This window comes from Ctenopharyngodon idella, chromosome 12, assembly GCF_019924925.1.
Source record: "Ctenopharyngodon idella isolate HZGC_01 chromosome 12, HZGC01, whole genome shotgun sequence".
Lineage (NCBI taxonomy): Eukaryota > Metazoa > Chordata > Actinopteri > Cypriniformes > Xenocyprididae > Ctenopharyngodon > Ctenopharyngodon idella.
Genome location: NC_067231.1, coordinates 11879429 through 11905403, shown reverse-complemented (window position 1 = coordinate 11905403; position 25975 = coordinate 11879429). Strand labels below are relative to the sequence as shown.

General features: G+C 41.7%; 1 protein-coding gene across 1 annotated transcript in view; it reads right to left on the bottom strand.

Annotated features, from left to right (window-relative positions):
• The window catches only part of arhgap23b (Rho GTPase activating protein 23b), a 221689-nt gene that overhangs the window by 81443 nt on the left and 114271 nt on the right, over positions 1-25975 (bottom strand). The window contains 1 exon segment of the mRNA XM_051914342.1: positions 18544-18574. Coding sequence (XP_051770302.1) covers positions 18544-18574 — 31 coding nt within the window.

Below are 25975 nucleotides of genomic sequence, written 5' to 3'. Positions count from 1 at the left end.
TAAAAACATGTTTAACACGAAATACTTCTCTTTTTTTCACTATGTAGTATATGGGCTACAAGAGAAATATTAAGAAAATAAATTAAGACATAGCCTACCGTTATCAGCATGTTGAAGTAGGATTTATATTTATATTCCAATATTGCGACATGACGTTTTTCTTTATCACCAATTGTGAAATGATGGACAACAGTTCACATTTCCCATGACAATAAAATTATGTAAATATTAAATAGACTAAATGAGTAAATAGAAAGTGAAAAGGGAAACAAGTATATTAATGATCAAATTAATACAAGAGGCACCTGTGTATATACAGTATATGTACACTCAGGTGGCTTGGAAGAATAGCCTATACAGTGTAAACGATTTCTGTTGTTTTCACAGTATTATACTGTGTTCTCAACTGTTCCCTACTGTAGAATCTGAGTACAGCATATTACTGTAGATTTTGTCGTTTTCACATTTTTTTACCGTATTCTTAACAGTTTCCAACTGTATAAGCTGTGTACAGTATGTTACTGTAGATTTTCAATGCATTCTGGGAAAATATTAGTCTACTGTATATCTAAATACAGTACTAAATGACCGCAAAAAACAACCAGACACCTCCTCACGCATGACAGACTCATCATGAAGATGAAAGCCCACAAGAGTATGGTAGGTTAACTTTTCTTTTTTTCACTTTATATGTTTTATTCTGATGTTATTTGAAAGATATAAAGCTACGTTTTAGTTAATATGTTTCCATAAAAATATGTGAGCAAGCGTTCATTTTCTGGCCTTTTCCTCCTGCAGCGTGCTAAAGATGAAAGTCAGAGGACGGAGTAGCCTACGTGAAATTGGTGGGTGTAGATGAAAGTCAGAGGACGGAGTAGCCTACGTGAAATTGGTGGGTGTACTTTAAAACACATGTAATTGCCTTATTTGTTTTATACAAATGTTATTTGCAAAGTATAAATACGTTTGAGTTAATAAATATATGTATGAACATCGGAGCGGGTGAGCATTTCCCATTTAAGCTGCACTAACTACAATTATCCTCCCGCAGCGTCGCTGGCAGACCGGCTGGACCATCGTGAGACAGGCGGGAAGTATGGGAAGCCAAACACACCAAATGTGAGACGAGGCAGCGGGGTGTTACAGAGCTCGTGCCGCGCTGACATGTCATCTGCACGGTCCAATGGACCGAGCCACGCGACCGACTCGTCAGCGCAGCGCGGACGTACTTGCTAGCGCCACTGAACGGACAGCGTGGCGCGAATCACATTACTGCTCTGCATAAGTTCAGCTGTTTTTCCCTTTATATAATGAAGATAAAGAGAATGAAATTATACATGTCTTTTGCTTATTATCTTTCATATTAGTAGTAGACTACATGAACACAAACTGTATTGTTTCTTAGGCTACGATTGCATGCTTAAATAAGCCCATATGGTCAAAAAATACTATAGTAAATACTAGTGTTTTTGAACCATACTATAGTAAATTGTAGTGTACTGTATATATTATAGTTCCCTTTCGAAAGGGAACTCGCACTGCATCTTAACGCATTTGTGGAACGCCTTAGTGGGAACCGGTGTCTGAAACGCTATCAAATCACGCAATCGTATTGGCCGGCGACAGCCTATGACGTCACTACTAGTGCGACCCGAACACACATAAGGGGCGCCTAGAGAACAAGTCATTCTCTTTCGTCTTTCAGGGACTGTTTTGTTTGAAGCACTATTCAAAGGTAAGAACGGCTGTTTACAGACGTTTCAGTCAGTGTGCACATCCATGTTTAGTTACCTGGTAACACACTTGACTCGTGCGTTTTTGTTAGAGCATGCATGCCTAGTGCTTGAGAGTTCTGTCGGCACGCGTTGTGAGCGTTTCCCGCTGAGGAAAGCTCCACTCTCGTTTGTCTGTCTTTTCTCGAGGGAAGCAGGACGGGTTTTTTGTTATGAGAGTGTTTAGCTGATTTAGGATGCGTCCTCTATATCAGTAAGCAATGCTCTATTTACATTTGGACGAGTGATGTGTAGGTTTGTGTGCAAGCTTTACATCTAACACACACATTACTTGTGCATTGTTTGTTTGGAACGCACACGCGTTCGCCTCTATAAGGCTGTTTTCTCGCACTTGAGTGTTTCTCTTGGGAATCCTAGTTGCGTGTTTCCTTTCTGCACTCGCGTTTATGTGTTATGAAGCAGAAAACGGTCCTGTCTGTATATGGCAGGACATATGCGGTGGCAGATTATGCTCTTCTCCAACTAAAATCCCCCCCCAAACACTGTTAATATCAGGCTTTAAGCTGGGTCGATGATGAGTTTGTTCTATTATTAGGGCCCTTCTGTTGGTCCAGCGCAGGGCTTGTTAGTAAGTGTTTATTCTTTTCAGTTTACAGCAGTATGGCAGGCCTCATTTACGCTAAGGCCTCCGCTTTCTGTTGTCACAGGTTGAACTTTGTAGGTCGCTTCACCGTAAGAATTGTTATAGTTTGTGACCTCAGCTCCCTATGGAGAGGATTAAAGGGGGTGTTTATTCATATTAGGTGCTTTTTATCAGGCCTAAGGATGGACCGATGTTGGGTTCTGTTCCATTATTATTAACCCTTCTGTTGGTCCGGCATAAGGGCTTGGTATTGAGTGCATCCTTTCAGTCTACAGCAGTATGGAAGGCCTCATCTACATTTAGGCCTCCATTTACTGTAGTTACAGGTTGAGCTTTGCAGGTTGCCTTTTCTGGCGTGAGAGCCATTTTACAGTGTGACCTCAGCTCCCTATAGAAAGGAATAATAGGGGGCTTTTATTCTTTTATATCCCAGGCGCTTCACACCAGGCCTGAGGCTGGACCAATGATGTGTTGGTTCCATCCTTTTTTAACCCATCTGTGGATTCGGCACAGAGCTTGTTAGTGAGCGCATCCTTTCAGACTGCAGAATATGGCAGGCCATTTTTACATTTAGGCCTCTGCTCTTTTAAGTCTCAGGTTGAGCTTTTAGGTTACCTCTCCCTCTGTGAGAGCCATTACAAATTTAGCTTCCTCTCGTTAAAGAGAGTCGTTTGTCGAAGCCACCGCTCTGCTGAGCTCCAGGTAATATCACGATTTTAGGTGTTTGGCCTTTGTTAGGCCCCCTTGATACCTTCCCTAGGTCGAGTGAAGCGGTTTCCTCTCACTTAGAGAGTAGAAGGCGATATGCTGAAGCCTCCGCTCCCCTGAGCTCCAGATAGATCATGACGTTAGGTGTTGTCCCTCTCTGGGCCACCCTTGACATCACCCTGTGATGAGTGAGCTGGCTTCCTCTTGTTTGAGAGTCTCTATTCAAGGCTGCCGCTCCATTTGAGCTCTAGGTGGTTGAGGTCTTTGAAGTTGGCCTACTGCAAGGCCACCTTGACAATCACCCTATGATGAGTATGTTGGCTTCCTCTCATTTGAGAGTTTTTTTATTGAAGCCTCTGCTCCACTGAGCTCCAGGTAGTTGATGTCCTCAAGTGATGGCCTGTTAAGGCCACCTTGACATTCCCTTGGTAAGTGTATTGGTTTCTTCTCACTTGGAGAGTCGTTTTGTTGAAGCCACCGCTCCATTGAGCTCCAGGTGGTCAGTTCCCCTGAGTGTTGTGTGAGTTGGCCTCCTTTCTTTAGAGTTGTTAGGCTGAAGTCTCCGCTTTATTGAGCTCCAGGAAGGTCATGAGTGCGTGTGTGCCGGCCCTTCTTTTGGGCCGCCCCGATATCCAGCCTAGGCTTGTACTCAGGAATACGTCTTTTTTGACAGAGGCGGTTTAGCTGTAGCTTTCCGCCTCCTAGCATGCAGTAGCCCGGAGTAGGCTACTCCTTGGAGAGCCTCTCCAGCTTTAGACTAGCAGCTAGTGATCCTAGCACACCTCCTCTCTTTGTGACAGTCGTCCCCGGCCGGGGCCTGCCTTCTGCATTAGGCTATTAATGCAAGTGGCAGGCCTTACGGCCTCCTCAATGTATCAAGATTGAGCTGAAACTTCTCTTGATATTAGAGTATAAGCGAAATGCTGAGCTTCAGTTCCCTGGTGGTGTTAGGCACAGACAAATAGCCAGGTGTTGCAGGCTTTTGTTGAAAGCCTCCCCTTTGGTTGTCCTTGAGCGTTGTTAGACTTTCTCTCGTTTAGAGAGTGGAAAGCACTATTCTGAAGTCTCCACTCTCCAGAGCTTTGGTAGTAGCTAGTTTGAGCTTGGAGCATCTCTCCACCAAAAGCTCCCTGATTATTAAGTTGCAGAGTCGAGTGTTGCAGGCCCCTCCTGTGGAAGTTCTTCCTGTTGGAGCCTCCATTCCCCCAGAACTGAGCTCATATGGCTTTTCTCGTCTTGGAGCGAGAGTTTTTGCTCATGGTTTTTACCTTTTACCTCTGTGCCCCATATGTGCCCAACACTAGTGATGCTCAGGTCGAGTGTGTCGAGTACTCTCCCTTTTCAGGGCGAGTTGAGCATGCTCCCATAAGAGCTCAAGCATTAGCCTCGGGTCTGTGGCCATGTTATGCTAGAGTAGTAGGCCCTGACTGAGGCCTCCTCATCAGCCTAAAACGGTCGCATAGTTTTGTACTCCCCTTGTTTTAAGGGTAGAAAGCGATATGCTGAGTACACGACTCGTTATGGCAATGCGAACAAGTATTCCAAGCCTGCATACCTCTAGTGGCTATCTCTGCTGGAGTTAGATTTGCTACCAAGTAGTTGGCCCTCCTTGGGTCACCCTGAAAGCGATCCTCTGGATTGAGCTAGGTTCCTGAGTGTCCTAGTTCCCTAGAATTGAGCAGATGGTTATCAGGTAGCTCAGGCTCCATTGGAGCATCCCTGATACTAGCCCTGGAGTTCTAGATCTTTACCAAGTAGTTGGCCCTCGAGCAGGGCCACCTTGAAGGAGATCCTCTGGGTCGAGTAGGTCCTTAGCACTTCCAGCTAAGATAGTATTCTGACTCCCTAGAGTTATATCAGAGTGTAAGATCTTTAGGAGCCTCCCTGGTACTTGCATTGAGCTTGGTCAGTACTCGTCTCAGTTGAGTCCAGTGGGTACTCCCCTCGCATTGAGGGTCGTTCTGTAGAGTACTGCGCTCCCGAGGTCTGATCGGAAGGTTGAAGGTCTCTTGTGAGAAATCCCTGGGAGGTCAGTATTGAAGGCTGAGGACCTTGCCCCTGAGTTGATCACTGAGGTTTAAAGGGTTCTTTTTAGTAAGAACTCCCTTGATCGATCAGCTCCTGTTGGAGCTGAAGGTACGTCTCTCTTTAGGGACCCTTTTTAGAGTATTCAGCCTTCAGAGTGCTTATTAAGAAGCGCTCTGTAGATCCTAGTAACTCCCCTCGACTGCAAGGGTTCTAAGCGCTATGCCGAGTTCTGCTCCCCAGGATGCCCATCTCTACGTCCGGTCTGAGTTGGTTACTTCCGGTTACTGCCAGTTTGCAGTCCCTCTTTCTGGACCCCTCTTCTGGAGGCTAGTGCTTTAGAGATTCTGTTTTGGTAACAGACAGGTTGCTGGCCGGACTAGGTTTCTACTAAGTAGGACCAGGTCGGCCTCCCTGGTGGCAGTCAGGGTAGACTATGCTCCCCTGAGAAGTGACTGGCCGAGGCTCCTTTCGGCTCCCTGGCCACTTTCCCTTAAAGGCACCCCTTCTGTTTGAAGTTGTTGGTTCCAAGCCTTTGAGTGGCCTTGGTAGGCCTCTTTGAGTCTTATAGCTTGGGTGGTGGCCGTTAGGGGTGTAAGAAAATATCGATATACATGAATATCGCGATATTATGTTTGGCGATACTGTATCGATTCTCAAAAACACTGTATCGATATTTATTTATTTATTTATTTATTTAGATACAAGATTCATGGCTTTGTGTTCGGTTTAATCCACAGACTGTATAAAACTCAACCGCTAGATGTCAGTGTTATCTCAGAACGTAAAGTGACGCATAGCCGGAGAAGCGCAAAGTGCATCGCTAACGTTAGCATTAGCAAACCCAGCTCACAAGACGATAGAATTATTCCGCTCCCGCGGCATACAGAGCTGAAGTGTGTGCTCATTTTGGCTTCAACTATAAAGAACCCACTAAGGAGATCGACAAGAGTCAGTTGTTTGCAAAATAGGCAATGTTAAAATCCAAAACTCGGGAAACGCATTGAATCTGAGAGCTCACTTAATATCCTGATGCCATCCGCGCTGCTGAGAGAGGCGTTTGATAGAATATGTAGTATGTACTGCATGCTTTCCTCTCGGTAACAAAATAAACACACAACAAAAATGACAGCGGTGACAGAATTAAGAAAGCATCTGATCATAGCGATGTGAATATGTTTGCACCAGCTCTGTTCAGCACTTCAGTGAAGTCACGTTTATTTAAATAGCACTTTATACATTAGACTGCTTTAAAGCAAGCAGCTTTACAGTGTTAAATATAAAACAAACAGATATTCAGTCATGAAATGGACTATGCACTAGTTGTTAAATAGTTTAGAAATTAAAAACTGCTATACCATGAACTTTTAAAACATATACACCTAAAGAATCCTGCAGTCACTTTACTATTTTCCCTTAGATTGCATAAAATAGTGATTAGTGATATAAATGCAAATGATACTGCATTGATTAAATAAAATAAAGTTGTTTGTAAGGTTTTATGCATATGGTGGTGTGTTCTTTATGACCGTTTTTTCTAAAATGACATTCTTTTTTCTAAAAAAACAAGGAATATCACAATATATCGCCTTTCTTACAGTATCGCAATATATTACAATATATTGTATCGTAACCCCTGTATCGTGATACTTATCGTATCGCCAGATTCTTGGCAATACACAGCCCTAGTGGCTGTAGGGAATGCTGTCACTGACAGTCTTTGTGACCCTTAGGAGGAGTGTTTTTTTGGCATTTCAGTTGAAATGGTTTCTGATATTTGTCACAGCCATTCTTTGGCATGCACTCCCCTCAGCATGGCAGCGTGGGTATTCGTTCCCCAAATGCGTTAAGGCGCAGTACGAGTTCCCTTTCGAAAGGAAACATCTCAGGTTACGCATGTAACCATGGTTCCCTGAGAACAGGGAACGAGACACTGCGTCTCTCTGCCATGCCTCGGGGCCGCCTGCTGAACAGTCCCTTCAGACGATAAGTGGATGACTTGTTCTCTAGGCGCCCCTTATGTGCATTTGGGTCGCACTAGTAGTTACGTCATAGGCTGTCACCAGCCAATACGATTGCCGTGATTTGATAGCGTTTCAGACACCGGTTCCCACTAAGGTTCCCAGTGTCACACGATCCTTCAGAAATCATTCTAATATACCGATTTGCTGCTCAAGAAACATTTTTTATTAATTTTGAAAACAGATGTGTGCAAAAGAACAGCATAGCTTTTGTAACATTATAAATGTCTGCTGTAACTTGATCAATTCAATGGATCCTTGCTGAATAAAAGTATTCTTTAATTTTTCCCCCAACCCCGCCCCAAAAATTCTTACTGCCCCGATACTTTTATGGTAGCCTATAATGTTAAAAAAGTTTTCTATTTCAAACGAATGCTGTTCTTTTGAACTTTCTATTCATCAAAGAATCCTGAAAATGCATAGATATAGGCTAAGCATATAGAAAAATATTTAACAATATTACTATTTTTGCTGTATTTTGGATCAAATAAATGCAGCCTTGGTGAGCAGAAGAGACTTCTTTTAAAAACATTTAAAAAAAATCTTGCCGATCTTAAACTAGAACGGAAGTGTGTGTATGCGTGGTGTATATAGGCTTATTTAAGCATGCAATCGTAGCCTAAGAAACATTACAGTTTGTTTACATGTAATCTAAATGAAAGATAATAAGCAAAAGAAATGTATAATTTCATTATCTTATTCTTCATTAAATATCTTATGTAAAGGGAAAAACAGCTGAACTTCTGCAGAGCAGTAATGTGATTCGCGCCACGCTGGTGAGATTAGTTCGCACCGCGCTGTCTGTTCGGTGGCGCAAGCAAGCACGTCCGCGCTGCGCTGCGCTGACGAGTCGGTCGCGCGGCTCGGTCCATTGAACCGCGCAGATGACATGTCAGCGCAGAGCGAACTCTGTAATACCCCGCTACCTTGTCACACTTTTGGTATCTTTGGCTTCCAATAGGGAAGAGTCGTTGTGAAGGCAAAAAGCCTACTACGTGAAATTGGTAGGTCAGCTTTAAAACGCATGTAATCACCTTTTTTTTGTTTTGTACCAATATTGTTTGCAAGGCATAAATACGTTTGAGTTTATAAATGTCCGTAAGAACATCGAAGCGGGTGCTCATTTCCCTGTTAAGCCGCACTAAGTAGCTCTTTCCTCCCACAGCGGCGCCGGCGCTGGCAGAGACAGGCTGAACCAACGTGAGACAGACGGGAAGAGTCGTTGTGAAGACGAAAAGCATAAGTAAAATTGGTAGGTAAACTTTAAAACACATGTAAATCGCCTTTTTTGTTTTGTACCAATGTTGTTTGCAACTTCAAGGTATAAGTGCGTTTGGTGCTGGCGCTTATTTTCCAGTTAAGCCGTGCTGACAACATTTTTTTCCTGCAGAAGAGTCGTCGCAATAAAGAAGACCCTTTTCTTTATAGCATGTGGTTTTAAGATGTAAGATGATATGTATTCGCTGGTTTTTGTTGTATACTGCTACTAATTAAGTACTTTAACTCTTCAAACTTTTATTTTTATATTTCCAACATTTATTTTCCACTGGCACAATGTGTTAATGTGATTTTAGTGGTATGACTTTAATTGTATTTTGTTAATTGATTAAATATGCTGGTAAATCTGTAATGAAGTTCAGAAATGTAAAAGATGAAACCTAAATAAAGTTGATGTGAAGCAATAACTTGTGTTTTTGAATATATAACAGTAAAATTAAAATAAATAAATAATAATAAAAATTAAAATAACTACAGTAGTTTTAAGCACGCTGTAAAATAAAATTATACTTACACTTAATGCTGTACTTTATTTTACAGTATGATTAAAACTACTGAAATTATTTTACGGTAATTTTACTGTGGTATGAAATACAGCAACTACTGGATAATTGTTGCCAGTAGGTTACTGTTAATTTGACAATAAACATTTTACAGTGTATGGTTTATTCCTAATGCAACACGAACTGGAGGTAAGCAACAGTTTACTAAATTGCAGCTAGTTTGATATCTACAGAACTTAAAGATCTCCCTTTTTTTTCCTTCTTCTTCTTTTTTTTCTTTTTTTCTTGCTGCATTAATTAAATCGTTTAATTTCTGTTTTCATGCAGGTGCAGTGAGGGAAAAAACACAGAGTTTAGGGCAATTGGTTCGTAGCTCTGCTTCAACTGTGCGATATCCTCATGAGGGGCGACCAAAATTTCTGACATGCCAGAAATTCATCCGACCATCTGATTGCCGGTCGGGAGAGGTTTATTGCCTATCATTTCCCCATGTACACTGCACGAACACTGTAGGACAAACGACGCACGACAAAGATGAAAATCGGCCCGACTCAAAAAAGAGTCGCACGAGTCATAATTCGGCTCAAAATCGAACGGAAATCATACAGTGTATGCCCAACTTTACCTGAGGGACATGCGCATCTGTTTGCCTCCTAACCTCTTCTCTGTGATCTAGCCGCCCGTAAGGACTTTGATCTTTTGCTGGGACATTGATTGATTGTTATTACTCAATAAATTTTGAGTCACATTTCTGCATTTGAGTCTTTTTCCTTGAGATCCCTGACATCACACACTGGCCAGAATGGACTCAGAAGAACATATTCCTCTTCAAGTCTGAAGAACTCACTCAGGCGTGTCATACCATTGATATGGCAAACCGTTTTGACTTTTATTCATTCTCAGGATATGAATTCTTGTTATCAACAATTCAAATATTTATATCAACAATTCAATTCTTGATATCAGGAATTACATTTCCACTAGTAACAATGTTAATTCTTGATATTGTGGGATTACATATTTTAAAAGTGTAATAACAACTAGAATGTACATTTCCTGAAGAAAATGTGAATGGTGCTTGCAGTGGCAAAACTTGGCACTCGGTTTCTAGGGTTTCTAGGCAATTGCTAAGGTGTTCTGGGTGGTTGTTTGGTGGTTGCTAGGTGGTTGCTAGGGTATTTTGGATAGTTGCTAAGGTGTTGCTATGTGGTTGCTAGGGTGTTCTGGGTGGTTGCTAGGCAGTTGCTATGGTAACCTGGGTGGTTGCTAGGGTGTTGCTAGGCAATTGCTAAGGTGTTCTGGGTGGTTGTTAGGCGGTTGCTAGGTGGTTGCCAGGGTGTTGCTAAGGTACTTGGGGTGGTTGCTAAGGTGTTGCTAGGCGGTTGCTAGGGTGTTCTGGGTGGTTGCTAGGCGGTTGCTATGGTAACCTGGGTGGTTGCTAGGGTGTTGCTAGCCAGTTGCTAAGGTACTTAGGGTGGTTGCTAAGGTGTTGCTAGGGTGTTCTGGGTGGTTGCTAGGCAGTTGCTATGGTAACCTGGCTGGTTGCTAGGGAGTTGCTATGCGGTTGCTAAGGTACTCGGGGTGGTTGCTAGGGTGTTGCTAGGCATTTGCTAGGGTGTTCTGGGTGGTTGCTAGGCAGTTGCTATGGTAACCTGGGTGGTTGCTATGTTACTAGGTGGTTGGTCATTATCACAGATGGTTACTATAGTTTTTATAGAGTTCTTAGTATGTTCTTAACCCAATTTAGCACTTAGCTAATCACTTTTAGCATGTAGTTATTCACTGCTAGCATGTGTAGCATGTTGAAAGTCCAGTTTGCTAGCATGAGTCAAAAGAGCCAACCCCCATGTCTGTACGATGTTCTAATGCAGAGATATAGGTCTTGCTAAACGGTTGCTAGGGTACTTTGTTTGGACTTTAAGGACTGCCCACTGAATGCCTATAAAATACCATGTATAGCTCCATTAGTTAAACTTGTTGACTGTAGCTACCAAAAGCACATGTTCTCAATAAAAGAATCCTGTTGAAGATACAACCAAGTCTCCTGGTCTTCACTTCTGAGATTTCCAACAGTTTTGGTGCCATGACCCGGATAGAGCGTCTCACCTGACATCGCTCCAGACTGAATTTTTCCATCTCAACCATGATTTGGTGAGTTTTACTCTATCCAACGAACCACTACAGACCAGTACATGTTATCCTCTGTGCTGCCAGAGAAGTGTCAACAAACAGCTAACAGAACAGTTATCCTCTGCTTTGCTAGAGAAGAAGGTTTATTCTCTGTTAAGTCAGGGAAAGTTAACAACTGTTACAGTGTGTTAGCAAATTGTTTATCCTCTGCTTGCCAGAGAAGGTTGAATACATTATGATGTGTATTAACTAGGTTATCCTCTGTTCTGTCAGGGGAGGTTAACAACAGTCAATCTGTGTTAACAAATTTACAAGTGTATCCTCTGCTTTGTCAGAGAAGTGTTGGAAGTGTCCTGTTGTGAGAAAAAGACATTAGAAAATGGTGAGAAGGAATGCTAGGCTCTAACAACTGAGAAAGGTGGACTAGCTACACCTTTATGGACAGACAATGAGTTCAAATCATTGTTAGGAGAGCACATGGACTCCATAGTGACAGAGTCAGTCAGATTGGATTTGACAAAGAAATTTGTTGTTGACCCAGAAAAAGTATGGTCAATTGAAGAATGCAAAAAAGTACTTGGGGCATGTATCAGAAAGAAAAACATAAAAGGCATTATCTGCTGCCACAGAGAATTTACTTTAGCCATTGCACAAGAACAAGCTCAGTGTATTGTTAAGTTAAAAGAACAGAACAAACAATTGCACACTCGAGTGTCCTGTCTCACGAAAAAGGTGGGCCATAAAGCCTCAACCAAATGTGACTCAAAAGACCATCAATCAGATGAAAGCTGTGCTGACTTACAATCTTTATGTAGACTAGAGGACAGTAGCAATCCTGGATTGATGGATAAAGATGTAATGCAGTTGAAGTGTGTGGAGCAAGACAAAAGGCTCAGAGTAGGATAGAAGGGGTTGACACTGTTCCATCTGCAACACCCATAGTGCAGTTACAAGAAGTCAGTACAACTCTAGGTCCTGAAGCCATAGAAAGACTTGTTGAAAGTTTGCCATCAGTGCATGGAATTTTTTCTGAGTTTAGGAGAGAGTTGTCCAGAAAAATTAAGCTCTATGATATGTCCCTAGCTGAAGTCACCCAGCTAATGTCACAAATCTTGACAGAGTCAGAATTCAATGATTTTGAAAGAGTTGTAAATAATTCTGAGTTTCAGCATTCCGACAAAGGTGAATTGAGAGAAGGAGTTCTGAGAGTGTTAAAGAACCTTGTTGGACCAAAGGAAGACTGGTCAAGGGTCACTAGTTGTGTACAGAAGAAGGATGAAACTGTAAGTGAGTACACTGAAAGATTTTGTCAGTCAGCTGCAGCATACAGTGGAATAGCAGACACTCCAGAGAAGGTGCTAGAGGATAATGGACCATTGGTCCGCATGTGGTTTGATGGGCTTTCATCAGAATACAGAAATGCACTGCCTTTCTTAGACCTCACATGGTTAAATAGAACCCTGCAAAACAACTTGGATAGGTTAGCTTACTTGGGAAAGAGACTCTGATGTCAAGGCAAGAGTAAAAATTGCAACAGTAGGCTATCATTTAAGGCCAACACAGAATCGAGAGAAATGCAAATGTCCTAAGAGAGAGGGCAGTTGTCATTACTGTGGTAAACCTGGACATTGGATGAAAGAGTGTAGGAAAAACAAAAAGAACTTAAGAGAAATTAACAATGTTACTCAGCTCCTACTCAGTCTGCTTGCTACTCTGAAGCAGCCCCTCCCCTCGTCATTAAACTTGTGGGGCAGCTTGCTGAGGTGTTAACCATTTGGGCTGTGAGTGCTTAATTTCCCCAGTAATTTACAATAAAGATGAAAGAGTTTTTGTAAAAATAAACAAAGGGAAGTTGACTATCACTTTTACCCATTGGGAGGGGACACTGGTTAAGTACACTCACGGCCTTAAATGTTATACTACAGAATATTCCAGTCAGACACCTATCCTCTGTTATAATGTCTACTATGACTGATGTTTCACTGGAGAATGGAAACGTGGCGATTGATAATTGCATTATTTTGGGAATTTTCATAAATAGGTTATTGCATAAGGATAATTGCATACTGCATAAGGTTTTTGAAGGCAATAGTCAGGCAGGATATGCTGTTGCTTCCCAAAATAAGTTTCTGTTGTCTGCAAGCTTATTCACAAGCTTTAAAGCAAAAGGCCCAGGGAAGAACCGAAGTACAACAGGCCTCGGAGGCCAACCCTGCAGTGAAGACTTCCTCATAGGTTTCCCCATCTCAAGAGTTTATCCCCACCTCACTGGTCCACAGGTGTCAAATCAATTAAGACTAGGTTAAGAAAAACACCATACGATCACCAGAAGTTTACTGTGTTAATTTAGATGTAAAACCACTATACAATCAACAGACAAATAAAAGAATGAAGTCTATGCATGAATACTGTTGGTCTGCTGTTTTCTTGTGTTATAGGTATGTGGTCATGATGTCTGCAAAAGTGGTACCCTGGTGTAAAGCATCTACATCTATGAATGACCTTCATGACAACAAATTGTCATCTGAACGACTTGGAGCTGCACAACGACAAAGAATCATCTGAGCGTCTCAGAGCTGCACAACGACAGAGTCATCTGAGCAGCTTGGAACAATGTTGGAAATGGACTGTGAAACAGACTCCACAGCTATTCAGGCGCCATGGGCTTTTAGGACTTCCACTCTTATGCTGCATGGTTTTCTGTGTCATCATGTAGTTTATACGACATGTTATCATACATTGTCATACGTTTGTGTAAATCTAGGACATGACACAGAATAAGTTAAATGTGCCTGCAACTTTTTCAAGTTACATGACTGGAAGATTGGCCTTATGTTAACAACCATAGTTTAGAGAATGGACTTAAGAAGGTTTAAATTTGTATTATGAGAGAGTTATTAGAACTCTCAAAGGGGGGACTGTGGGATTACAAATTTTAAAAGACAGTGTAATAACAATTAACCATTTGTGTTTTTCTTTTCTTAACCAAGTTCTCTCCTCTTTGATGGGAGTCAACTGTCCAAGTGATACTGACTTAGTGTTAGTTCTTGTAATCAGATGGTGCTCGAACCCTTTGATAGATAGGTCTTCTGGAGTTTTATGGCATCTTCCTCTGTTATTCCTTTGATCTAAAGAGGTCGCCTCTGACCTCTAGCTCATAGCCAGGGCTAATTGCCTGTATTGTCTTTAGATGCTTTTGTTTTAGTGGTCACTGTAAGGCTGTGTGTAAGGTCAACACCTTTAAGGACTGCCCACTGAATGCCTATAAAATACCCTGTATAGCTCCCTTAGTTAGACTTGTTGACTGCAGCTACTAACAGCATGTGTTCTCAATAAAAGAATCCTGTTGAAGATACAACCAAGTCTCCATCTAACAACAAACACTTGTTTGTATTTACTCTTGTGTATTGTACGTTCATTTTTTGTGCTTCCTTGTCGTTCGTTCATCATCTGCGCTTTATTTTTTGTGAAGCATTTTGTGATAAACAGACACCCACTCTCCAATGGCCAACTAGTGAGAGTTGTGCAGGTAAACCACTGCGCATTAACGACCGCTAGAGAATGCGGTGTTTAGTGTCATTGTCAGTGCACTTCCCTTGCCTGCAGCGATTAAGCCGGGGTTCGAGACCGACTTGGAGCAGGGTGATTAGGATTGGAGGGTGAGTTTTGGAGGCAGAGCAATGAAGAAGAGGGGTGGGTTTGTTTGGGTTGATATCAGATATCAACAATGTCCAACAGCGTTGTTGAAAAAATACATACCCCACCTTTAACAGACACGAGTTAATGACTGTCACCCATATTACCGGTCCAGTGAGTGTTGTTATCTCTGGTAACCACAGAGAGGAGCTACAGTTTTATTTATTTAATTCTTCTTCTGTACCCATTGCGCTGGGCCACCCATGGATTTCTCTTCATAATCCGCATATAAATTTGGCAGACAATATTATTTTATGTTGGAGTTCCCGTAGTCATTCTTTTTGTCTTGGCTCTGCTCTGTCTTCTGTTTCTTCTGTGTTGCAGGAGGAGGAAGCATATCTATCTCAAGTTCCTGCTATTTACCATGATCTGCAGGCGATCTTTAGTCGGTCCCGAGCCACTTCTCTTCCTCCTCATCGACCATATGATTGTGCTTTCGATCTCCTCCCGGGCACTTCTCCACCTCGCGGATGTCTCTTCTCTTTGTCTGCACCTGAGCGTGAGGCTATGGAGAAGTATCTATCTGATTCTCTGGTAGCAGGTCTAATCCATCCTTCTTCTTTTCCGGCAGGTGCAGGGTTCTTTTTCGTGAAGAAGAAGGCTGGATCTTTGCGCCCTTGTATTGACTATCGGGGGCTGGATGACATCACTGTTAAGAACAGGTACCCCCTGTCTTTGATGTCTACGGCCTTCGAGGTCTTGAGGTGCACAAAGTTCTTATTTATGCAATGCTTATCATCTTGTCCGGATGAGGGAGAGGGATGAATGGAAGACGGCTTTTAATACACCCTACGGGGCATTTGGTTTTACCGTTTGGCCTGGCCAACGGGGCCATCTTCCAAGCACTTGTCAATGACGTGCTTAGAGATATGATCAGTGATTTTGTGTTTGTGTACCTTGATGATATCTTAAACTTTTCTTGTTCTTTTCAGGTACACGTTCAGCATGACAGGCGGGTGCTTCAGTGGCCGCTAGAGAATTCATTGTTCGTAAAGGTGGAGAAGTGTACTTTTCATGCCCAGTCGGTTTTGTTCCTGGGGTCTGTCATCTTGGCGGAGGGGATTCACATGAACTTTGTGAAGGTGAGAGCTGTTTCTGATTGGCCAGTGCCTGACTCTAGAGAGATGTTACAACAATTCCTTGGTTTTGTTAATTTTTATAGACGCTTTATCAGGAATTTTGGCCAGGTAGCAGCACCTCTGACAGCATTAACCTCCACCAAGATTAAATTCTGCTGGTCGAGTGCGGCTCAAGCAGCTTTTGATGATTTGAAGTTCAGATTTACTTCTGCTCCAATTCTGATTTTGCCTGATATGATTCTAACAGATAATTTGTGGTGGAGGTAGATGCTTCAGAGGTAAGGGTCGGAGCAGTTCTCTCCCAAAGATCCCCTGAGGATAATAAGTTACATCCTTGTGCTTATTTTTCCCATTGCCTTTCTCCCTCAGAGTGAAATTATGAACATCGGCAACAGAGAGCTGCTGGCAGTGCGCCTGGCTTTGGGGGAGTGGCGTCATTGGTTGGAGGGGATGACTATTCCCTTTCTGGTGTGGACTGACCACAAAAATCCTGAGTACATTCAGTCTGCTAAACGTTTAAATGCAAGACGTGCTCGCTGGGCTTTATTCTTTGGATGTTTCAATTTTGTATTTTGGGTTGCCCAGTTGGGTTGGGTTGCCCAGTGGGTTGGTTATTTGTGCCTGAATCAGTCCGCACCACCATCTTGCGGTGGGGCCAGTCCTCCAGATTCACGTGTCATCCATGTCATCCATGTGTCATCCAGGTGCGAGGAGGTCGCCATCCTTCAGCGTTTGTGGTGGCCTGCTATGATTGAGGATGTCCGTCGGTTCGTGGGTGCGTGCAAGGTTTGTGCTCAAAATAAAACATCTAATCAACCTCCCATTGGTCTGCTTTATCCTCTTACTATTCCTTCCCGGACCAATGGCCAGACTGAGCGCACTAACCAGTATCTTGAGCGGATACTCCGATGTCTAGCTTCCCATAACCCCTCCTCCTGGAGTCAGCAGCTAATCTGGGCTGAATATGCCCATAACTCCTTGCCGGCTTTCCCTGTTCATGTGTTGTCTTGGTTATCAGCTCCCTTTGTTTTCATCCCAGGCTATCGAATCTGCTGTTCCCTCAGTTCAGACATTTATCCAGCATTGTCGCTGTACCTGCAGGGCCAGGGAAGCACTTGTTCGGTCTGAAAGACGCACTAAAAGAGCGGAGGCATCCCTGGTGGGAGGGGTACTGTTCTCCAGGGGTACTGGATCTGTCTCTCTATCTTCCTGCATGTGTTTTTTGTTTTGTTTATCTTTTGCACATGTTGCCAACAGCTGATTGGGCTTTGTAATTAATGCGCTTACAGCTGTTTCTGAAGAATATTTTATTGATTAGTTATTGATTAGAATATAACTGAATTGAGTGTAATCTATGACAATATTACCAAAGAAAGATTACCATTATATCTTGTTGCAGAAACAGAGTGTACACCAGTTAAATATGCTTACGTGATCATCATGGCACCTGGCTCATGTTCACTGCTCAAAATATGACATGGAATGTATTGATTACCTTTCACCTATATATATGTGAAATGCCTGAACTCATTGTAGAAGATTTTATTATTTAGAAAATAAGTAATTTAAGTATAATATTTAAGTATAATATAGCCATATGATATTCTATTATGTGTATCTGTAACTCTAAACAAAAGATCTATAGGAGAATGAAACATGAACAAGACGTATGTGTTTACCGCAAGGTGAAATCTATTCTAAGCTAGAAAGAATGTGTCATATATGGTAACAAAGCTTGGCTTCAGTTCATGTCACATGGTATCTACAGAATATAAATATGTGTGCAAAACCAAAGGTGTTAGCTTTTGCCTCTTGCAAGGCTCATTTGCTCCAGCTTTGAAAATAAAGCTTAAATTCTGAATCAAAGATTGAAAAGTGATTTTTCACAAAGAGCAGAAACCACAACATTTCTTATTCTTTTTTTGATTTGTGTTTCTATTTCTACTTCTCAGTTTTTCTCTTTCATTGCCAGTGTGTTTTGTCTATGTGACTACACATCTATTTCCGTTGTCTCTTTTTTTTGTTTGTTTTTTGTTTGTCCAGCCCAGCTTTCTTATGCCAGTGATTCCTGCTACATCTGGCTAGTGATTTGCTCCTGTTCCTGATCTGTTCCTGTCTGCGCTTTAACATTAACATTACATGTAAGTAATCGTCTGCCCAGGTCCGAACCTCTGCCTGTTCTTGTGGACTGTGTAAGCTGGCCGCCAGCTCGGATTTGGATTTTTCCCTGTTCTTGTTTATGTGAGCTGTCTTACCTGAGGGACGTGCTCATCTGTTTGACTCCTGATCTCTCTGTGATCTAGCCACCCGTATGGACTTTGATCTTTTGCTGGAACATTGATTGACTGTTATTACTCAATACATTTTAAGTCGCATTTCTGCATTTGAGTCTTTTTCCTTGAAGATCCCTGACAAATTATATACTTTTTGAAAAACGTCTAAAAAATGCATCCCTATAAATAATTATACATGATAAAAAGAAGGCTTCAAATAGATCGGTATCAGTGATCGTATCAGCAGATACTGCTTCCTGTGATCGAGGGTCAGCTCCAAAAATCCTAATCAGAGCACCTTTAGGTAAGGTGAAAATTTTGTTGAGTGAAAGTGAGTTATATAAAGTGGTGTGGGGTGATCTGCCTCCTAACTTTAAATTCTTCGGGATCACAACACTAAATTTTTTTTTTTTAAAAAGAGCAGATGAATATTTCAAGGTTTAAATCCACTTACCTTTGCCATTGCCATTGCCATTCCCCTCATTCTGGAAAAAAGGAAATGTCTAAGGTCAGTTGAATTGCTGAAGCCTGTATTGTAACTTCCTTCACAGTCCCCAGAAGTAACAGTTTAGCAGATGCTTTCTTATTTAAAGTAACTTGCAGAACTTACAGTAGTACACATATCAAATGCATTTTGCTATGCAGTTGTCAAGGCATTCTGCTTGGTTCCTGAGCTATTGCTTACTGGCCCAAATCAAAAGAGCAAAAAGAGCATCTATATAACATTCTGGATCCTAGCTTTGGCTCGGGTCACACTTTTCATGTAAATCAATGGGATTTTTGTCAATTTTATAATTATAAGTATGATGGATCAAAGAAGCAACAGTACACTTCGCCTCAACAAGCAGCATTCATACTTGTAGCACAAACGGTGTGGGAGTTACTTGAAGTAAACACTTAGGGTTAGTTATCTGAACAAACTTATGCACTATACACTAGCAATTGCTAGTATTAGCAAGCACCATTAGTTATGCTATTTTGTGAATATTATACAATTCTATATATATTTTATGAAACTGATGCTTGCACGCAAACTTGTCAAGGTGGAAACATACACCCACTGCAAGTACAGAGTGCTGAGTATGCGTGTAGCTAGCCATGCTCATGCTTAGGGGCTTTGCTGACACAACTCATTCACATGCAGTCAAAAGTAAAGGGCTTTACAGCCCAATAGACCTAATTGCCTTGAAGATCTCCCATTCATTATATGTGCAGACTTCTAAATGACTGTGGATTTTAGAAATCACCTTTGTAATATGGAATGTTTGATGTTAGATTAGTAATCTGTATATTTTAATATTGTATGTATATTTTTTTTTATAAATCTTGTTTATTATGAATTGTGGTTAATTAGTATTGACATTTTATTGTTAGAGCAAAATAATTCAGTTTTTCAACGTTGATAAACATCTTTAAGAACCTGCAATAATGCTGAAAATAAACAATAATTGAGAGGTGGGAGGAGGCTCTGGGAAAAAGGGGTGAACAGGGGTAAGGTCTCTGTTCTGTGGTCTCAAATAGCCTTTGGGCAAATTGGTGTACCATGTGACCTGCATACTAATCACATATTATCAGGCTATGATAAAGCTGCAAATCACAACATATCTAATGTTTTAGGATAATTACACTGTAGAAAAAATGCATTAAGAAGTATACTTGTCTTGTTTACCTTGAAAATATCTAAACATCCTTAAAGCAAAATACATTTACTTCAGAAGTAAAACTGTGCAAAGTCCACTGGCAAATTTTCTTCCCTTTTTTTTTTTTACACAAATTTATCAGTCTGTTGGTTCAGAGTTCACTCTTATGGCTTATGAAGTTATAAATATGGATATTTTTCTTACAAAAACGCATCTCTTCAATCCAGAAAGCCTATATTATGGTGCTGAAAATATGACAATATGATCTGAATTTGAATAGTGTAAATTTGAATAATAGACAAGTGTCATTTAACAGAATTGAATATTAAGTGCCATTTTATATAGTTTTGAATTTGAATTTTTTAAACTTGAATCCTGGACATTTGATATTTAACAAAATTGAATTTTTTATGGCATAATTTTCTGCATATGTATTTTCCAGCAGCATATTTTTTGTTCTGAATTCTTAGACTGCAAATATTCACTTATTAAAAATACAGCTTCAAATTTGAAGAACAAACTCGAAACACCAAATTCAATATTCTATAAAATTCAAAACGCAGAAATTCAGATCGTACTGAAGGTAGGTCAGAGGTCCAGCTTCCGGGTTCCAAAGGGAAGAGTAAAGGATCTCGGAAAAGTTGAACGTCGCATTATGGCCAATTACAGAGCAGCAATGACCCACTAAATAAATAAAATAATAAATAAAAACTTAAAAAGCAGTGAGCCATTGAACCAATGAACCATTTTAAGACTGCACAAGGTAAAATGATTCTGCTTCATCTGTGGAGTTGTCAGATCAGCCAGACTCTACTGGTTATCTCTGCTGACTTCAGGCAGTGCATCTGGTCCCATCAGGATAATGTCAGGTTTTTATGTAGCCTATATTTTTTTTTAGGATAATTTAACACCATTTGTATGTGGGATGACCACAGACCCAGACAGGCCATTGAAAATTCCGGGAGAAATCCCGCTGGTCTAGTGACTGATTTGGTCCGCTGCCAAGCTCACTTTCATTTATTTAGCCTATTTAGGATATGTATTGATTTTATTATTGCTATTATTATAACCTTCCCGACGTGCACAAGTGATTTCTGAATTTAGCATTCAATTTACGCTATCATCTCTGACGAACGAATTCTGCACACAAAAGAAAAACTGTAGGCTACATGAAGACGCAGTGGAATGGTTGGCGTTACTTGATGGATCTTTGCTCTAAAGATGTGTGTCTCTGTGTCAGATAAATGACATTTTAGACAATTATGTTCCTTCTCTGTCCATGTGATATATGCACATATTGAATGAGTAACAGTTTTCTAGAATATTTAGGCTTACTTGTACTTCACTGATATAGGCCTATGGTTTAACCTATTTCAGACGCGGCAAAAATTAGAATTTAAAATGGACTGAGTAAAGCTCTTTACAAACTTGATTGTAAATTCTACTCATAATTGTGTAACCTCATTATGGCCTATTTTTTTTTTTTTATAATTAAAAAAAAAAAAAAGGTATTTGGGCTATTTTAGTTGCTTGCCTATAATGCGAGTAAAAATATAGCTTAGCCAGGCCTATAAAATTATAGTAGGCTAATAGGCTATAAAAAAATTTATAAAGGCTAAAATTATAAAATAAAGCACAAACTATTGCGGCATTCATTATAAACAACGTGTAGCCTAAACATAAAGCCAAAACGAATTTATTTAAAAATACAAAACAAATGGCATTGGGCTTTCTCTCATTCAGCACTAATCCAAATGTTTCCATATTATTCGAGATGTAGGCTAACATTTGGTTGATAAACTATTACTTATTAATGTAAACAAGTTTTTGTACTTCACGCTGAACCCGTTAACACAGATAACGGACCATTTAAATTGAGCAGTGCAACTCTTTATATATATGTTCAGTCGACTGCATTTGTTTTGATGAACAGGCTGCGATGTCAATTTAAAAATACAACTGATAGCCTATATGTTGTGTGTACCGTACATGCGTGAGGCGCTGACGCGATCACTTGGATTTTTTCCTTAAACAACAGTAACTCCGTCATTTTTGGTCACAGATAAAGCATCATCATTGGAAACTTTAAAGCATGCGTTTACGTTTATTTGTTAACACTTACAAATAAAAACAAAACACTGTGCTTTTGTAAAGTAAAGAAAACAAACAGGATATCTATTCTATCATTTCCGTGAACAGGTTTGTGGAGCGCAAAAATTAATCAAAACTCAGCACAGCCTACAGAGTTTTTTCTTTCGTTAATCTGGTAATTAACGGGAGTGAAATAGCCAATGTTTTGTTTAGGCCTATTCCTTTTACAGGCTATAATTTAGTCTATTTTTCTCCGTTCACAGAAGCCCTGTGCGATGTGACCATGAATAGGCTAGCATTCTATTTTTAATGGGTCACAGACACTTATCCCTTCTGAATTAATTTAATTAGCCTACAATTTGCATGATAGGCTATTGAGCGGAAATAAATCATGTAATCGCGCTTGCTATGTTACACATATATGAATGGTGATTTGTGACAATCTTGAGCTGAAAACGCCAGCGAGTGAACATCCAACTTCAATAACAGAATGCAGCAGAAACATAGTAGCCTAACTATAGAGTTAGCCTATGTGTGACTGTTACACATGCTAATCCCTTCCATACTAAATATACTTTATGCTAAAACAAATAGGTGTAGCAGAGACCCCTAGAGATAAATGTCTCGCATGCTGAGAATTATTGCTGCTCTGTAATTGGCCAAAATGTGACGTTCGACTTTTCCAAGATCCTCTACTCTTCCCTGTGTAACCCAAAAGTTGGACCTCTGACCTACTGTCACGTATAGTTTTGGGTTTTGTTTTCATGTCTTTTATTTTGTATTTTGAGATATGTTGCTTGTTTGTGTCATGCTTCCCTTGTTCCTCATGTTCTCCCTTAGTCATGTTCTCATTGGTTGGTTATGGTCATGTGGTTTTCAGTTCTGTTCTGTCATTGGTTCTCATGTTCCTTGTGTCACTTCCCCATTGGTTGTCTTAGTCATGTGTTCTCTAAGTTCTTGTATTTAAAGCCATTATCTTCCTCATGTTACTGGGTCGTGTATTGTTTATGTAACCCTTCTGTCGGTGAGTCTCATTGTCAAGTCTGCTCATTGTCAAGTCTGCTCATGTTCATGTCAACTGGTTGCTTTGTTTGTTCACTTTCCCGCCATGCCTGCCACGCCAGGGCCTGCTCCCGCCATGCCTGCCACGCCAGGGCCTGCTCCCGCCATGCCTGCCACGCCAGGGCCTGCTCACGCCATGCCTGCCACACCAGGGCCTGCTCACGTCATGCCTGCCACGCCAGGGCCTGCTCCCGCCATGCCTGCCACGCCAGGGCCTGCTCACGCCTTGCCTGTCACACCAGGTCCTGTTCACAACATGGCCTCCACATCAGAGACTTGTCTCAAGATGGCCGCCATACCAGAGTCACCAGAGGATGCAGCGTTGACCATTATGGCCACGGCTATTTTATGTGTGTGGGCTGCACACACATCTGCTCCAGCCTCGGACCAGCATCCAGAGGGGACTCCAGCCCCTGACCAGCGTCCAGAGGGGACTCCAGCCCCTGACCAGCGTCCAGAGGGGACTCCAGCCCCTGACCAGCGTCCAGAGGGGACTCCAGCCCCTGACCAGCGTCCAAGGGGACTCCAGCCCCTGACCAGCGTCCAGAGGGGACTCCAGCCCCTGACCAGTGTCCAGAGGGGATTCCAGCCCCTGACCAGCGTCCAGAGGGGACTCCAGCCCCTGACCAGCGTCCAGAGGGCACTCCAGCCCCTGACGAGCCCTCACCCGAGACGGCTGCCACGCCAGAGCCTTGTCACGCCAGAGCCTCGACACGCCACGCCACGGCTGCCACGCCTGAGCCTCGTCACGCCACGGCTGCCACGCCGGAGCCTCGCCATCCCATGCCAGAGCCTCTTCATGCCACGGCTGCCACGCCAGAGCCTCGCCATCCCATGCCAGAGCCTCTTCATGCCACGGCTGCCACGCCAGAGCCTCGCCATCCCACGCCAGAGCCTCGCCATCCCACGCCAGAGTCTCGCCATCCCATGCCAGAGCCTCTTCACGCCACGGCTGCCACACCTGCCATGCCAGAGCCTTGTCACGCCAAGGCTGCCACACCAGAGCCCCCTCACTTCACGTCTGCCCAAGTTTCCCCTAAAGATTTTTTGGGGGGGGCGCTATAGGTACCAAGCTCCTGCGGCTGCAGAGCTTGGTCCACCACTGCACCGCGGCCCAGGTCCTCCAGTGCACCGGGACCCCATGCTCCATGGTCCTAGTCTGCCCACGCTCCATGGACCAGGTCCGCCCACACTCCTCGGGCCAGGTCCGCCCACGCTCCACAGCCCAGGTCCGCCCACGCTCCACGGCCCTGGTCCACCTCTTATGCTTGACCCAGGCCCGCCATTGCCATGTCCTGTCCCCCTGCACGGGCCTGGCCCTCCATCCCTCCCCCAAGACCGCCTCCACTCCTCCACCCTCCGGGAATTGTCGTATAGTTTTGGGTTTTGTTGGGCGTCGGGAGCCGCCCTTAGAGGGGGGGGGTCTGTCACGTATAGTTTTGGGTTTTGTTTTCATGTTCATGTTGTCATGTCTTTTATTTTGTAGTTTGATATATGTTGCTTGTTTGTGTCATGCTTCCCTTGTTCCTCATGTTCTCCCTTAGTCTATGTGTCATGTTCTCATTGGTTGGTTATGGTCATGTGGTTTTCAGTTCTGTTCTGTCATTGGTTCTCATGTTCCTTGTGTCACTTCCCCATTGGTTGTCTTAGTCATGTGTTCTCTAAGTTCTTGTATTTAAAGCCATTGTCTTCCCCATGTTACTGGGTTGTGTATTGTTTATGTAACCCTGCTGTCGGAGAGTCTTATAGTCAAGTCTGTTCAAGTTCAAGTCTGTTCATTGTCAAGTCTGCTCATCAAGTCTGTTTATGTTCATGTCAACTGGTTGCTTTGTTTGTTCACTTTGGATATTCAATAAACTGCACTTGGGTTCATCATCTCACCTTCAGTCTGGACTAATTGTTACACCTACTTTCAGTACAATCTGAATTTCTGTGTTTTGAATTTTAGAATACTGAATTTGGTGTTTTGAATTTGTTCTTCATGTTAAAAACTTGAAGCTGTATTTTTAATAAGTGAATATTTGCAGTCTAAGAATTCAGAACAAAAAATACACTTTGAAAATACATATGTAGAAAATTTTGCCATAAAAAATACAATTTTGTTAAATGTCAAATGTCCAGGATTCAAGTTTTAAAAATTCAAATTCAAAACTATATAAAATGGCACTTAATATTCAATTCTGTTAAATGACACTTGTCTATAATTCAAATAGACACTATTCAAATTCAGAACATATTGTCATATTTCCAGCTCCATACCTTTATTAGCCCCTGGAGCCATATGGATTACTTTTATGATGGATGGATGGATGGATGGATGGATTGATGGGTGTTTTTTTTTTTGTTTTTTTTGCACTTTAAAATCCAAGTTACTTTTCCCACTCCCATTATAAAGCTTGGAAGAGCCAGGATATTTTTAAACATAACTCACATTGTGTTTGGCTGAAAGTAGAAAATCACATACACCTAAGATGGCGTGAGGGAAAGTAAATTATGGAATAATTTTAATTTTTGGGTAAACTAACCCTTTAAGAATTTTTTTTCTGTATCCACCTTATTTTTCAGGTAAGAGCGAGTGCAGCCATTTGAAAATTGAATGTGTCTGGTTTCCGGTGTGCCATTCGCTTCCAGTTATTTTTAGCTGTACAAAACAGCTTGTTATCCAGCTTGATTTTGCAAACTGGTATTTCTTACCACATTATTTTAATGTATACTATTATAGTTTTCTGAACTTTGATATTCTTCTAGTTATTTCCCTATTTTCATAGAAAACTATGGAAGCCCGTTTCTGCCACAATTGAGTAAAAAAATATAATTCTGTAAGTCATAATAATGAGAAACTTTCTCATAATTATGACTTAGTATCTCATTATATTGAGAAAGTTTCTAGTAATAATGACTTAGTTTCTCATAATAATGATAAACTTTCTCGTAATAATGACTTAGTTTCTCATAATAATGAGAAACTTTCTTGTAATTATGACTTAGTTTCTCATAATAATGAGAAACTTTCTCGTAATTATGACTTAGTTTCTCATAATAATGAGAAACTTCTACGCATGCGCAAAGCAGCGGAGCAGTGACACGCTAGCG